Source organism: Parasteatoda tepidariorum, chromosome 6, assembly GCF_043381705.1.
Source record: "Parasteatoda tepidariorum isolate YZ-2023 chromosome 6, CAS_Ptep_4.0, whole genome shotgun sequence".
Taxonomy (NCBI): Eukaryota; Metazoa; Arthropoda; class Arachnida; order Araneae; family Theridiidae; genus Parasteatoda; species Parasteatoda tepidariorum.
Window position 1 is genome coordinate 78,813,654 of NC_092209.1, and position 17,071 is coordinate 78,830,724.

General features: G+C 28.1%; 1 protein-coding gene across 4 annotated transcripts in view; it reads right to left on the reverse strand.

Moving 5' to 3' along the window:
• The window catches only part of LOC107456864 (exonuclease GOR), an 85,617-nt gene that overhangs the window by 6,255 nt on the left and 62,291 nt on the right, over positions 1-17,071 (reverse strand). Inside the window, exon 2 of one of the 4 annotated variants that reach the window (XM_043044240.2) lies at positions 14,730-14,939. The exons of 1 other annotated variant lie outside the window; for it this stretch is intronic. In XM_043044240.2, the coding sequence (XP_042900174.1) occupies positions 14,730-14,939 (210 nt within the window). Of the gene's footprint in view, positions 1-226; positions 359-12,062; positions 12,109-14,729; positions 14,940-17,071 lie in introns of those variants that run through there. 2 more of the 4 variants (XM_043044242.1, XM_043044243.2) reach the window with 2 other exon arrangements.

The following is a 17,071-nucleotide window of genomic DNA, read 5'->3' on the forward strand; positions in this document are numbered from 1 at the left end:
TCCCATCAATATTGTGTTAATATAAGTGTCATTTTCACTTCACGCACATATTATATAAACAACATTAACAATAATCTGAAAGTGAAACTTAACAAAAGAGCTCCACTAAAAGGAAAAGATTTACCAAAAAATCAGCACTAGTGTTATCAAAAGTTTCTTTTACAACATTAACAAAATCTAAACATGAAAATTAAGAAAGGAGTTCCATCGAAGGGGTTAGATTTACCTTTCACCGGCACAAATGTCATCGTAGATTTCTTTCACAGCATTAAAAAAGTGAAAACTAACAAAGGAGCTACAATTAAAGTAATAGATTTACCTTTCATCGGCACCAGTGTTATAATAGGTTTCGTTTTCAAAATACTGGAAAGAAATGGAATAGCGCGGGAAATAGTGTGCTGATTCTAGTACGTAGAACAATTACAAAGAAGAAGCTAACCTCCTTGCGTCTGGGAATTACCATTACTAATGACTATTCGTCATTTCCGACCTCTTACGCAAGACGGCGCAAATTTCCATCATAGTCCGAGAATATCTTCCACATCCAAACAGAACGAGTCAGCTGAGATTACGTCACTCCTCCCTTTCGTAGTAAAAATCGACTGCCAGCTGAACAACAACAGGTCAACTGGAACAAAAACTTTCACGTGTGCGCACTGTTTTCAGTTTCGAACGTAAACAAGCTAGGTGCGCAGTAGCAGCTCTTCGCTACGTTCCTTTCTTTGATACGCTGAGTAAAAAAGAGTCACCTCTCTCTCAGGGTGAGAGGATGATTTCGACTAATCACCGCGTTTTCTCTACCACAGGGTACGTTCAACTTCGTTTGGCAACAAAAAAAGAAAACTCTCCTAAGTTGTTTTTCGAGAAAAAGAAAATCGAGTTATTGAAATCAATTTTTTAAGATCGCTTAAAGCTGTTTAAAAAGTTATTGTGAAATGTTTTGCATTCACGTTTTCTTAAACCCCTTGATGCAGAATTTTTATCAAACATATTTTTCATACTTTTTTGCATTATTTTGTATCAATCAAGGTCAAAATAAGTAAAAAAATATATTTAGCATTTTAATACTTTATGGTTATGTGTTTTTTTTTCTCCATTAAAGGTAAAATCGTCCCTATAATAATTTTTTAAATTTGCACTTATTTACAGTTATTTAGATCTAAGAGAAATTGTAATTTATCATTGAAAATTCTTTAATTTACAAAAATAATTATGGTTAAATTTTTGAATATGAATAAGAAAAGAAAAAAAATACTACTTTTTTTGGATTTTAAATTTTAGTACAAATTTAATATACAGTACAGAACTCGTTATCCGGAAATCAGAAAACCGGAAAACCAAAAAACCGGAACGAAATTCGATAAATTTTCCCGCAATTTTTAAAAAAAAATTATTTTTTTTCCTCATAAGATTTTAGGATTTTTCTTTCTTTTTTGGATTTTAAATTTTAGTACAAATTTAATATACAGTACAGAACTCGTTATCCGGAAATCAGAAAACCGGAAAACCAAAAAACCGGAACGAAATTCGATAAATTTTCCCGCAATTTTTAAAAAAAAATTTTTTTTTTCCTCATAAGATTTTAGGATTTTTCTTTCTTTTTTGGATTTTAAATTTTAGTACAAATTTAATATACAGTACAGAACTCGTTATCCGGAAATCAGAAAACCAGAAAACCAAAAAACCGGAACGAAATTCGATAAATTTTCCCGCAATTTTTAAAAAAAAATTATTTTTTTTCCTCATAAGATTTTAGGATTTTTCTTTCTTTTTTGAAATATGTTTACCTTACCATCATTTCAGAAATAATCATTAGTGTATTACCTCATCGTTTTTTCTTATTTTTAAGATTATTTCCAAATATTTATTTTCGTTGGGTTTAACACTAAAAAAACGGCTTTTTGTAGCGATTCAGAAAACCGGAAAAATCAGTTATCCGAAATAGCGATAGTCCCGATCGTTCCGGATAATCGGTTCTCTACTGTAATATAATTATAAATATAATATAATTTTTAGTTACTACTATATAGACTGATTTTCACGATTGAAAAATTCCGAAATACATTTTGGCTTCTAATGATAGCGTCAGAAAAAAAATATATATATATAAAAGGGACACAAAATTAATTAAAAATTATTTTCGATAGTACACAAATTATAACTAAAAACACGGAACACTGACGCACCTAATTTTAAAAATTAAATACAGTCAATTCGCTATAACTCGAAGTACGATAACTCGAATATTACTATAACTCGATTTTTTTATGAGGTCCCGACCCTTTTATCTTCAATTTCATGTTAATTTTTCTCGATTACTCGAACTTTACTCCCTTTAACTCGATTTTTTGTGGATCTTTTAAAGCAAAAAAAAAAAAAAAATGCCTAGGAGCTGATATCTTGCCCCTTCCTTTGCAACTTGCAACACGCACACAATGTCTTTCGCACTTTTCATGGAGAAGCTAAAGCTGTCCCTCTTGAAGTATGTGAACAATGGTTAAATGAAACGTTACCAAATTTACTTAAAGGATACAGTTAAAATGATGTTTTCAATATTGATCAAATGGGTTTATTTTTTAAATGTCTTCCAAATAAGACTATGATGTTTAAGGATGAAAACTGCTCATGGGGTAAAATGAGCAAGGAACGTTTGACTGTCCTAGTTGGAGGAAATGCGTCTGGGACAGAGAAATTGCCCTTAGTTGTTATCGGAAAATACCGAAATCCCCGAAGTTTCAAGAATGTAAAAACGTATCCTTTGGATTACAAGTCTAACAAAAAGTTTTGGATGACATCAGTTTTATTTGAAGACTATTTAAGAAAATTGGATCGGAAATTCTTCGCTAAAAAAAGAAAAGTGATACTCTTTATGGATAAATGCACAACGCATAGTGATCTACCTAATTTGAAAGAAGTAAACTTGCAGTTTCTGCCGCCAAACACAACAGCAAAGTTGCAGCCGATGGACCAGGGTATTATAAAGTGCTTTAATCGTAAATGGCTTGTCAAAAAATGATGCTAAATATTGCAAGCATTTAGAAGACTTGTAATTAATAAGCATTAATTAAATAATCCGACAATATTTTGAAAGTCCAAAACCGAAACTAACGGTAAGTCGAACTTCCGATATGTCGAAGTTTTTCGTCAGTCCTATCAGATTCGAGTTATCGCGAATTCACTGTATATTTAAGAACAAATAAACGGAAAAATTTGGCTGATTTTTTCGGACTTTAATAAGCTCAATTTTTGTATTAATTTAAAATACTACATTTGTTTGTACAATAAGTGGAAGGAATTTATATACAATGCTATTAGAAGAGGGAAATTTAAATTGAAAGTGTTCCTTGTTCCATGCTATTTAAAAATAAATAAATGAATCATTTTAAATATACTTCGGGGGTTGAATATTTTCTTCAAACTTTTCTAAGTATAATTGCAACAAATTTTTTAGAACGTTTTCAACAAACTTATTGTAATCATGAACTGATCTTCAAGAAATAAAATGTTAAGTGCTCTAATGCTCTTCTAAAAGCAAATGTAAAATTCAACATTATAACACGCACACTGACTGATAAACAGAAACTACCCAAAAAACATGCTAATAAATTCAATAGAGCAATTTTTTACTAATTCGGAAGGAATTTCCCTGAAATATAGCCAGGATTATATCTAAACACATTTTGTAACTATTAATTACTAGAAGCTAATAATAAGACAATTTAAAGCTTTATTAAAATTATTTTTAAGATATTTTTAAGGAACTAACTTAGGCTTATACTTTAAAGAATTCTGTTCATGGAAAATGAAACTTAATACGAAACATTAGAAAATCGATTTTCATAAGACATAGTTTCCTAATTTTTTTTTAATTAGAAAAAATTAGAACTATTTGACTTTGACGAAAATGGGAGGATACGAAAATGCGGAGAAAGAAACGATTTCAAAAGCAAACATTGTTTTTTACAACAAGGCACGGCATATTTTTGTTCTCTTTTTTTTTTAATGCCGAAAACAAAACGTCACAAAAAAAAAAAAAGATTCACCAACTGGGGGCGTGAAAAGAACTTGGCAATGATTTCGTGGCGAAACTATCGTTCAATACTCTTGTGAAACAGCGAATTCTTCATGGAAGTCAAGGCCGGTCGAAAAAACAGCTTTTACCCCGCTAGTCAACAATTAATAGCGAGAATCCTGCTCTGAAATAACCCAGAATGACAGACACAACACCTGAGATCAAAATCAATAGGACAAATATTTAAATGAAGTGAGATTATTTTCCCATCTCAAAAGAACAAACCATCATTAAAAAAAAAAATTTTTTTTTTTTAATGCATTACTATCTTCTAATACATGGTTAAAAAAATTAAAGAAAACAGATTTCAAAATTAAATTAACTCAGAAAAAGTAACCCAGCAGTGTAGTGTATTATTAAAATATAAATTCTACAGAGTTCCATTAAATTAGAAGGAAGAAAGCCATATGAAAATAAATAAACAGTAGGAATTAATTTTTTTTACAACTACGATTTAAAAAAATATACATACAAAACCTTTCCTTTCTATTTGAAGAAATATAATTAATTTAGATTTTATTTAATTGGTCGAATTTATTTATTTAATTAACTTTAAAAAAAACACTCAAAATAAGGGGAAATATTATACATATTTTAATAAATAATGTTTTCGAAAAAAATTTGAATGAATAAAAATTCCTAAATGAAAAACATGGCGACAAAATTATTACACAACATATTAAAAAAAATTAATTAAAATTAACCGAGCGAAGAATTATATTTATAACGAAATATTCTATACTCTGTTCCGCTAAATAAATAAATAAATAAAAAATAAAAAAAAACTCAAGACAGCAAAACAAGCACGCTTGTAGGCGATTAGTATTATCCCTTATCATTATCTAGTATCATCCCTTATCAAATAAAAACAATAAATTAAAACAAATTGAAATATCCATGATTAGGTTAGGGCATGTTGAAGTAATAAAATCAAAAATAAATAAATAAAATGTGAAAGGCCCAATTATTTAACAATATTTATTTTAAGCCTGTGAATTTACATAATTTAATGATAGATATATCGGAAAAACTATTCTTATTACTTAATTTAATGGATATAGTGCAATATTAATTTACAAATGAGATTTAAACTATTCTTTCTAATATTTAAATTAGAATAGAAACGATACTATGGTTAAAATAACCTTTACTATTTATATTTATTATTTTATCGGTCGAAATTATTGTATTCAACGACGTGATTACAAAAAAAGAAAGAAAAAAAACCGTGTTAATACGCAAAGAAACTGGATTTCGACAATTAAATGACATTTCTTAATGAAAAATAAAATCATTTCTTAATGAAAAAATAGTAAATAGTCTCAGTAAAAAAAAGGGGCTTCTTTAATTTTTAACTAAAGCAAATAAATCTTTAATAAATAAGAATCATTACCTTTCAAAGAATTTAATTAGCAAAAATTAAGTAAATCCAATGTTGAAACAGTGCACATGGTTCTTTTACGATCTGAAGTTTCGCTAAACAACTTTAAGCAGACAGCAACACAAAGTTGTGAAATGAATCATCACACCATGGGCGATCAACCAGTTTGGCTGAGAACTTACAATAGGGGGGCGGGCACGTTAAGGCACATCTTGGCTGAGAACTTACAATAGGGGGGCGGGCACGTTAAGGCACATCATTCCTGTGTTAAGAATTTCTCAGTACTGTTTAATAATAGGCATTTTATCTAATCTGTGAAATATGATAAAAATACCTACCGTAGCAAGCTAAGAATATATTGTTGAATGTTTTCATACAAAAAAAAAAATATTTAAAATAAAACAAAACGATTATGTTTTCTAAAAATTTAATTTAAAAACACTTACGTTCACATTGAAACGTTCATTCCAATAAAGCGACCGAAATTTAGAGTAAATTTTTATTTTAATTTGCATGAAAATTACTCTAAAATTAAGCGTTAGAAGCTTTTTGTCAATGAATTTTTTTTTTAAAACACAATGAGCCATTAGAGAGCACAGAAGTTTCAGAAGTATTGATTAAACTATTGTTACACCGCCTCAAATGTTTTAAACTTTTTGCAATGAATATCTTTAGAATGAAGGAAGAGTATCAAGATTTTCAAGAATTTTTCCTGGGTCTTAGAGCTTGTGAACATAAGAAATTCGCATATAATCGAGTACGTATTCTTTAGGTTTAAAAGAAGAATTTTACAATCTGTATAGTTTTTTTAAAAATTCTTTTTTCAAAAAGAACAACATTTATTAATCACATTTTCCTTTTTTGAAACTTCTATTCACTCTTTTTTAGAAATGTTAGCAGCCTTGAGTGGCTTATTTTTCGTTTAAAACATAAGGTATTCATCTACCATCAGGTGAATTTTTTTTTTTTTTAATTACTCTGCAGTCCTCGGAACATACGTTATTTATTGAAAATAGCTGACCGGAATCAGCATGTTACTTTTCAGGGTTGGAGTTTTTGCCGGCAAAAAGGGGTTTTTGCCAGGACAGTGGCAAAAACCTGGTAAAAACCGGCAAAAACTGGTAAAAACCGGCAAAAACCAAATTATCTAAATTGCTGATTAAATATTATTACAAAATACTTGAAACAAATTTAAATCAATCATAATGAATAACAATTTTGATACATTAAATGAAAAAATTATTTTTAACATATTAATAATTAATACAAGGGTAATAATTTTTAAAAGATTGAAAGTTTTTGATCTCTTTTCATTTTAGAATCCTAAAATAAATGTTTTTTTACAAATAAATAAATATTATTATTTGTATAATATTATTATTTATTATAAAAAATTATTATTTGTACAATAATTAACTACACATGTTGATAGATATTTTATGCTTTAAATTATAGTTATATTAATTTAAAATAAGTTCATTTCACTGGAAAAAAGAGAATAATCACAAATTTTCCAATCAATAATGTTTTAAACTACTAAAATGATATATTATTACATTATAATTTAATTATGATTTAATAATAATTTTGTTAATTTTTCTGTAATTATTTATATTTATAGTATATATTTCAATTTTAGGAATAATTTTGTAAAAAAAATGTGTTTTTGTCCTCTCATCATGGAGAATATAGGGTTTTTGCCACTTTTTGCCAATTTGCTTGGCAAAAACCTGTTTTTGCCAGGACGGTTTTTACCGGTATTTACCATGGTTTTTTCCACCTGCGGCAAAATCTTGCCAACCCTGTTACTTTTTAATAAATTATTTTAAACGGCACTTACATATAAACAAGCTGCATTATCATTATTTAATATGTTATTTTCTTAATACTTATTAAAGCATAACATTGTTTTGTCAAAATAGGAGTAGAATTTTTAGTCAAGAATAGTTTTATTTTTCTACATTATCGATTCGTTAGAAAAACCGATCAAAATAAAATTAAAAAGGCCGGCTTTTATTAGAACTACTATTTTTAAAAAAAACTGTATTAGTAAAGGGATACAAAAGGAAAATCATAAAAATAATACATGTTCCGAAAAATTTGGAGCAGAAATTTAGAACTTTCGAAACAGTTTGAAGCAAACAACTTAAACCTTGGAAGCGTTAGAACAATAATTTTTAAATTTCTTAGAACTACAATTAGAAATCAACTTATTTAACGCATTTTAAGTTTATGAATAAAACAAAATTAACTATAACTACTAATAGTCCAACTATTAAACAAAATGCAATAATTACTTAAAACAAATTATGTACAATTTTATAGAAAATACCCAATTTATGAAAGATATATTTAAATTTAAAAAGAAAATAATTATGCTGAATCAATTTAAAGCACAACGAATTAGAAAGAATTAGAACGATTTCACTATCTTGAAATATGTTTAGAACAATTTCAGACAAACAAATGTCTGGTTTAAAGGCAGATATGGAGCAGCAATGACATCATTAAAATTAATAGCAATTTTATCTATTTAAGGAATAAATGCCCTTGAGAGAAAGTAAACCTAATACCATAGCATATTTCACTGAGTAATCATAAATAAATCGATTCAGTGGAAAAAGATCTTAAAACCATGGAAATCAATAAAAAAGAGAAACCTAGTGTCTGATCGAGCCAGAAGGAGACGACTAGTTGAGGCGGTTCTGGCCTGTACTAGGCTGCCATAACTATAGCGGAAGGCATTAATAAAATTAATTTTAATATGTGTAGGTTAAGTTTGAATAAAAAAATATTAAAAAGTCATTTAGGACAGGCTGTTTTTTTTTTTTTTTTTTTTTTTTTTTTTTTAAAAAAAAAGAAAAGCCCGCCCTTATAATAAAAACCAGCCGCCCTGACCTTTAACAGTAAAGGCCGGCTTTTACGCAACCCTGGTATATTCCAAGTGCGGGTACTAACTTCTCATCCCCCCCCCCCCAAATTAAAAAAGTAAATGAAAAAACTGGTTCGTAGATAAGTCAGTTGAAGTGTTATTTATTATTATCCTTTCCTATTTTTATTTCTTATCAGACACATTCTCTAAATAATTTTTTATATATTTTAATTTTCTACATTGATAAATTTACAGAAAATTAAATGAATCAGCACTATAAATTATTGGATATTTAAACAAATCGTACAGACCGTTCAAACATTACGTAAGGAAAGTTTCATTTATTTTCTGCCTCGTGTGAGAAAAAATAAGAAAATCACAATCGCATTGTTCTTTTTAAACTGTAATTTATTTATTTATTTTAAAAATTAATTATTTTTGTTAATCTAGATGCGATTTATAATGATGCAAGAAAATTGGTTTCTAAGTCAAACCTAAATCTTCGCCCAAACAATTAAAAAATATTCACCTATTATACAGTGCGCAATAAAAAGACAAATCACAATTCCCATTTCTACTCTTTGTCGGTGTCCCTTTTATATATATTTTTCCTTTGAGATTATGAAAATATATATTTAATAAAAATTCTGTATTGAAGGATAAGGTCGTAAAACATCGATTAGAGGGGTTGTTTATAAATGGTTTTCAAATTTTAAAACATTAAACTCAAGATATCTTCATATAATTTATTCATAAAGAATAAAATAGGAGAATTTATTCATATCATCCATAGAATTTATTCACATAGAAAAGAAAGAATTCCTTAACTTCCATCACCATTTTGCCTGACCTTTAACAACACTTGACAGCGTAATAACTCAAAATGGAAGTATTTCTAACTGCTATGGTATAGTCAAGGAACATTATGAGTCACACAAAGCCTTCAAGTTAACAACAATATTTTTACATGTCAATGTCAACAGCACTAGATATCATAGCAATAAGAATTTTTCACTGAATTTTTTTAACGTCTAACAATACACCTGAAGGGTTAGTTTATCACTTACCCACCCAGGCAACGAAATTCATAGTTAATAGTTGTGATGGTGACTCATTAGTTCTTAAAAAAAGCAGAAATCCAAGGTTAGAGTTGTTGACGAATTTAAAATAAATAAATAAAAACACTAACTAAAGATTTTAAAATGAAATAAATTTTTTCGAAAACATTTTACCAGAAAAAAAAAATCAAGAACAGAATCAAAATGTTAGTTCCTTCTTAAAAATGTTACGATTATTTTTATTTAAATAGGAGAGATATTAAAATGAAACATAACTTTTCTAAAACATTTTACCAGAAAAAAAAATTCAAGGACAGATCAAAATGTTAGTTCTTTTTTAAAAATGTTACTATAGTTTCTATTTAATCACAAACGGAAAAATTTTATTAAATAATAAAAACATTAATTTAATAAATACTTATTATTAAATGACACGTAATCAAACAAATAATTTAATTAGCAAAAAATATGAGATTTCAAGTCCTAAATGTGCAAGGGAATATTTAAAATTTTGATTTCAAATGAAAATTAAAGTTATCCAAGCTAGAGATAAGATAGACTAAGCCCGACGCGGGCTTTGACTCGTAAAATTTTGATTGAAACTCAGTTTGACTCATTATAAAATTTTGATTGCTACTTTTAAACAAACCTTTGATACAGTTACTAAGTATAAAAAACTTAAAATTTATATGGTATAAAAAATTAGAAATCTGGCACCTCTGTTTATATATATATATNTATATATATAATTTTTTTTTCTTTTTTTTAAATTTTGAAGTTTCCGTCGGTATACGAGGTGTTCGACGTCGTTTCTTTACGGGTCGACGTTAGCGAAATGCAGTTAAAGATTATATTTAGTCTGGTAGTAAAAAGTAATATTTAATGTATCTTGAACAATGCAAAGCGAGCAAACTTTGCCAGTGAACATTATAGCGAGAAGAGGCGGATTCTGAAGTTTTCGGTTACAATATATTTCTTTACAGTTTTGTATTCTTTATTAAATGTTTGGTAATAAGAACTATAATTTCAAGAACCGGAATTTCCGGTAAACCGTTACAATTTGAACGATAGTTCTCGTCTGCTAATTTAAGTTCAACAGAAACGCTGAACATTTTTTTCCCTTTTTCATTAAATATCATATGCATTTTGCATATTATTTATCTACAATTAAGTAATTTTCCATCGTTAACGCATATTTTTAAAAGATTAGTTATCCTCATACTAAGGACAGAAGAAATTTTTAGTCGTAAATCTCGGGATCGGACGGTTTCTAGCTCTAAGTAATCGTATGCATTTTGGGCTAAGGTGGACTCGGATTATAATTCTTCGGAGCTCGTTCTAGCCCCTACCTTCAGAAGTGAACCTGAACTTATCTCTAAACCAAGCTACAATAATGATATTATTATAAGCCTTGTGTGATTTTTAGCACTTGGGTAAAACTTTTTTACTAAAGAACATTCGCTAAAGCGAACCCTTATTACAAGCTTATTCAACATACCAATCCACTTTTTTAAAAGCAGATTTTTTTATATTCACTAAAATATCTTTTAAACATATTTTTCAGGGAGCTCTTCAAGTCATTTAAAACGTGCTTAAAATTAATATCCCAGGAACAATTATTTTTTGGAAAGTATTCATTCCAGACATAAGTTGCCAATCCTTATCTACAAAATTATATGCCATTAAACCAGGGGTCTGTTTAGAAGAAATTTGGGTCAGTTAACGGACCCTTCACAAAATATCTTTTCATAAAAACGGACCCTTCACAAAATATTTTAGCTTAAAAACGGACCCTTCACAAAATAATTTATCTTTTAATCGGACCCTTCACAAATTTGTTTATCCTCATTATTATTTTGTTAATCGAATAAACCCTTTCCAGGATGGGGGGGGGAAGAAAGACAGATGTAAACGAACTAAATTTTGTCTTCGGCAGACAATTCTTCCTTTATTCGTCCGAAATGAATATTCTGCGTTCAGCAGTATAGGCTAAATACCAAATATTTTTGTATGTTGCATCGCTAATTTAGTAGCTGCAATTGCTGTTTATTTTTTAAAATTTAATTTTTTTTAATTATAATTTTACAGTTTTAGCAGAATCTTGTATGTCTTAACAATTTAAAAATTCATTGAAAAAGTTTTTTTTGCAATAACGGATCCTATTTGCATAAATTCACAGGAGCGGACCCTGGTTGAAAGAATGTGACTTAACGTTTATTTTATATTCACAAATTACAAGCAATTTTTTCACAATTTTACAAAAACTGACCTTTCACAAAATGTCTAGACAGACCCCTGATTACACTCTTGCTGTCAACATAGGTAGGTTTCGAAACTAAAATTTATACTATTTTACGATTACTTCATCCAGAAAAAAAAAAAGAAAAAAAAAAAACAATATAAAATCTGAAGAAATCATTTATCTTTATATGTACAGATGACATTAAAAGTAAGAATCATTTAATTGGATTTTACAATCAAAACAAATCCACGAACTATTTTGGCAAAAGAAACAGCCATTTTTACGACATCCCAACAAACATAACTGCAATGCTTCTGATCTATTTTTATTACCCATGTGCACACATAGACAACCTTGACTTACTTCAACGTTTAATAACAAAAGAGGCATATTAGTAATATTACGAAGCGATCAAAACAATGGCTAATAAAGCTCACCTGGACATGATTCACTTGTTTGAATTTTCATCCTAAAAACGAATATGTGGACAGGTGAATAAAGTTAAGACTTGGAGACAAAATGATCGTAGAAAAAGCGCGAAATACTACCAAGAACAACTTATTGGAAAAGATTACGTTTTCTGATTAAGAAACTCAAGGTTAGATAAAGAACGTTCATACGTTGTAGCAACAGTTATAATACACATGCATGCGTTATATACATATACAGACATACATAAATATATACAAACATAAATACGTATATTCATGCATAAATATGTACAAATACAAACATATTCAAAAACGTAAATACATACATAAATATATGCAAACATGCATAAATACGTATATACATACACTACATACATGCGTTTTGCGATAATTTTTTTGAAAAATAAACGTATACAATTATAATAACTATTACAACAATACGTTCAAGAAATTATTTTGAAAAAAAAAATTTTTTTATTAAAATGAAGAAAAAATAGCAAGGTTTAGATAGGAAAAACTAATTCGTATATTTTTAAATTATAGTTTAAAAACTAGTTATGGATATTTAAAGATCGGTTGCAGTAGGGCAGTGTTTCCCAAAGTGTGGTACGCGTACCCCCAGGGTTACCGGAACAGTTTAGCTGGGGTACGCTTTCTTATGCGAAATATCTTGCAACATACGAAAATTTCAAAAAATTTTACTTATAAACAAAGCTAGCCATGAAATTTTACGATTACGTATTTTTCTACTGGCTATTTTTTGCAGAGTTAACAGTTCATAATTAGTGGTGCCAACAGCCAGTTGTGAGTTTTAACTTTTGTGCAATTTTTTCATAGTAAAAAATACATTAATTTTCTTATTAGTGGTACAGAGCGTTACGAAAAATTTAGAAAGGGTACACAAAAGTAATAAGATTGGGAAACACTGCAGTAGGGGAAAATTGCTATGGGTAAATCTGTGTGTTTTTTTGAAACAAAATACTGATTTAGTTGGAAGTTAAAATAAAAAAGAGCTCCTTAAATTAGCAATTTTGCATTGCAATTCGCACTTTTTTAAAATAATGTTATAAATTCAAAATAAATAAAATATTTTTCGATAATTTAAGAAAAAATAAGTTCAAATTTGTAATAAAATATTTTTCTTCGTTTATTTCAGAAGTCGCCAAGTAGCGCCATCTATTAAAATAAACACCAACTACTAATATATTACATTACTGATGATGAATGTTAAGTCACGTCACAGTAATGAGTGACTTTTTAAACTAAATTTATAACTTCTTAAAAAAAAATTGAGCCGAAACCAGTCAGTTACCCTAATATGTTATATTTAATATTAAAATACAAGGATTGATTTACGGGAAATTCAGATCTCAGCTTTTAAATATCTTTCATATTTCAGATAATTAATTATTTTAAAACTTTCATAATATAATTTTGGATAAGGAAAATTTAAAATAAGTCAACACAATATTTTAAAATAAAATCATTTAACTGGAAATTTATAAAAATAGTTCCATCATTTATCATCAAACATATAAATGAACTTGTTCCCAGTTCCTCAAACTCTGTAAACTGGTTTTAAAAAGGTTTTAATTCACTCATATCCTTGCTTAGACAACAAAGGCCGAGAAGCGGCACCGCAAAATATGGCCTTTATCAAAGGTGTATCTCAGGAGGATTCGGGCTTTTAAGTAATGTTATAGAAATCGGGCTCAGATTTAAATTTTATTAATCGGACCACCAAAAAACGAGCCCGAACTCCTCTCTTTTCATCGTTTGTTTAAAAGCACCTAAAATATCCATTGCCAAGATATTGTTTTTTGCCAAAAAATTTATTCTATTGACAATTATTTTTGCTCAGTAACAAGTTCTTGGTAAATTTTTATTTGAATTAGAGAAATTAGTGAAATTTGAGGTGCTTAGGCTTTTCGTACCTTTTGATAAACCAGGCTTGTCATTCAAATGTTACCCATAAATAATTTTTTTTCCTTTTTTTAAAAAAAAAAAAAATTAAGGCTAGGAACAGAAAAGTTTGGAGAAACTCTATTTAGCAATCCAAACCTCGTTGTAGAATGTAGCGCGGGAAAAAAAAAAAAAAAAAAACGAGAGGTCTACAGTCTCTATTATTGAGGGATTTAATCCATACATTAAGTTATTGGCTAAAAAGTTATTCAGCAATGCAGGAAAAATAATTTTATTATTTTAGATTTTTGTAATATCCTAGAACACCAGGTGTTGTTTCCAATATTTATCTAATTCCTAAACCCTTAAAACAGTGTATTTTACTTTTAAACAGTACTTTTACTTTTAAAGAGATTACTTTTAAACAATAAATTTTAATAAGAATAATTGTTTTAAGACTTACACAACTTGGATACATAAATATAGTATTCTTTTAAAATCACAATGACTCTTTAAATAGAAATAACATCATAATTGTAATGAATGAAGTAACATTCTGTAATGATAAAACCTCAAATATTGAAAACGGTAATACACTATTTTTACAACACAAACACAACACCCCACACACACAAACAACAACAAAAAACCACACATAGAACATAGTAAAATACACTTACGTATCAAGCATTCGTTAAAAAAAAAATCATGCAAAAAAAAAATTTAAATTAAAAAAAAAAAACATGTAGAACTTTAAAACTTATTACACACCGGACTTGCCCATAGCATTTACGGCTAATTTATCTTCATTTTCTTTTTCTTCGAGCAGTTTATATTCTGCTGAAATTGCTTCGACAATACTCTCTAACGTTCTTTCTAAGGGTTCTTGAGAATTGATACGAGAAACATTTTTCTTGTTGACTTCAACTTTATTCTTGGTCGTAATAATATCGTTTAGATCTTCGCGTCTTATACGTTTTCCTAAAAGCACCAATGAAACACAAAAAGTCAACGAGGATAAACATTTAGGAAACAGAGCACATAATTGATTAAAAAAAATAGGAAACCAATGACAAGTTAACAATGGTAAACAAAACAGAAACAAAGCACATAATTAAAAAAAATAGTTAAAATATATTAAGTCAACGATGGTAAACAAAACAGAAACAGAGCACATAATTAAAAAAAAGCTAATAAAAATACCAATGAATTATATAAAGTCAACGATGGTAAACAAAACAAAAACAGTGCACATAAAAAAAACTAGTTAAAATACCAATGAATTATATAAAGTCAACGATGGTAAACAAAACAGAAACAGAGCACATAATTAAAAAAAAAAAAAAAGTTAGAGTACCAATTAAATAATATTAGGTGAACAATGGAAGACATACAGAAAAAGAAAACATGAAATATAATGATAGCTAAAATTTAAATATAATGATTAGTTAAAGCACCATTAAAATTTTAGGTAAATTATAAACAAAAATTGGTTAGTTATGACACCAATGAAACATATGAAGTCAACACTCTAAACTAACAAAAAACAGATCACATAATCAAAAAGTGTATTAAGTAATAGCATAAGAACAGCAAAAACTACTGCAAATACAGAACCATAAGTCAAATTGCGTAGATTCTGAGGTAGCATCCAAGGCTGATTTAACCCTTTTTTTCTCCTTTTCTTTTTTTTTAGGCAAATTATATTCGGCTGAAATCTTATGTTAATATTCTCGAATTTTCTTCCTCGAGATTTAACTTTTTGAATTATGTTGAGATTACTTAAAATACCAAAAAAGCTATTAAAAAAAGAAGAAGAAAAATGAAAGCACTCATGAAATGTAAAGCCAACGATGGTCAGTTAACATATGTAAAATTCAAAATCAAAGTGTGAATAACATAACAGCTATAGTATAGATTTTAATAAAAACAGTATCAAATCAACTGCAACTAGATTCGATAATTATAAATATATACATATATATATATATTATAGCCGATGTTGAGATAATCAAAAGCATCACACGCTGTTAAAATGCGTAAACAAAAAGAAGAAAAAATGATCTTCTAATTCATATTCCATTAATTACCATAGCATACTAATTTACATATTGTAGTAAACAAGAGTTTTTCAGACATAAACATATTTTTCTATACACACAAAAACCACGATTATTATACAATGGCCGCCTAATTCACATTTCATTAATTGCATAGCATACTAATTTATAATTAAAACATTGTGAACAAGCATTTTTCATGCATATTGTTTCTATACAAATCAACCGCGATTATTATGCGATGGTCATATTCAATTAATTGGCACAGGATACATCTAAATATTTCTTCAAAAAATATGAAAAGTAATAACTGGTGGTCTGGTCAAGATAGGTCAAAAGACCTTTATAGTTTGACCAATTAAAATCAGCGGGGGGGGGGGAAACAAGTATACAATACCAAATAACATTTAACCAACAATTGTCCGACAAATAAAATTTGGCAAAATGGCTACATATTTAAGACAATGGCAAAATTTAAGTGCAGCAATCGGCGATTGTCAAGAGAATTATTAAAATGGAGACATAAGCAATCATTAAAAGTCAAAAAGTAAAGAGAGAAAGTTGAAATAAAAATGTAAAAATTAAGAAGATAAAAGAATAATGAAATTATAATAAAAGGTATAATAAAATAGTAAGAATGTAAAATCAACCAGGAAAACTGGGAAAGATTGTAATAAATAAAGGGTAAGATAAGTTAAGCATAAGAGTAAAATGTTAAATGGTTATAAGTTGAAGAGAGTCAGACTGAAATAGAAAAATAGTAAAAAAACAGTAAAAATTTTGTAAAATGTTGGTAAAGGCAAGCGGAGACCAAGTTACGATCAGAAGGTAAAAGTATCAATTAAAAAGAAGTATAATCATAAAAAGAATTAAGTGACAAGTAAAATCGTGTAATAGTAAAAGTAACAATCAATAAATACAAAGCTGGATAAAATCAATTTGAAGATGATAAAATGAGTTGGCTAAAAATAAATCAATATATGGCACTAATCCATAAATCTAACTCGGCGATTTCTACGTTAAAGCGCATAATTGTTTTTATCATTTTAACAT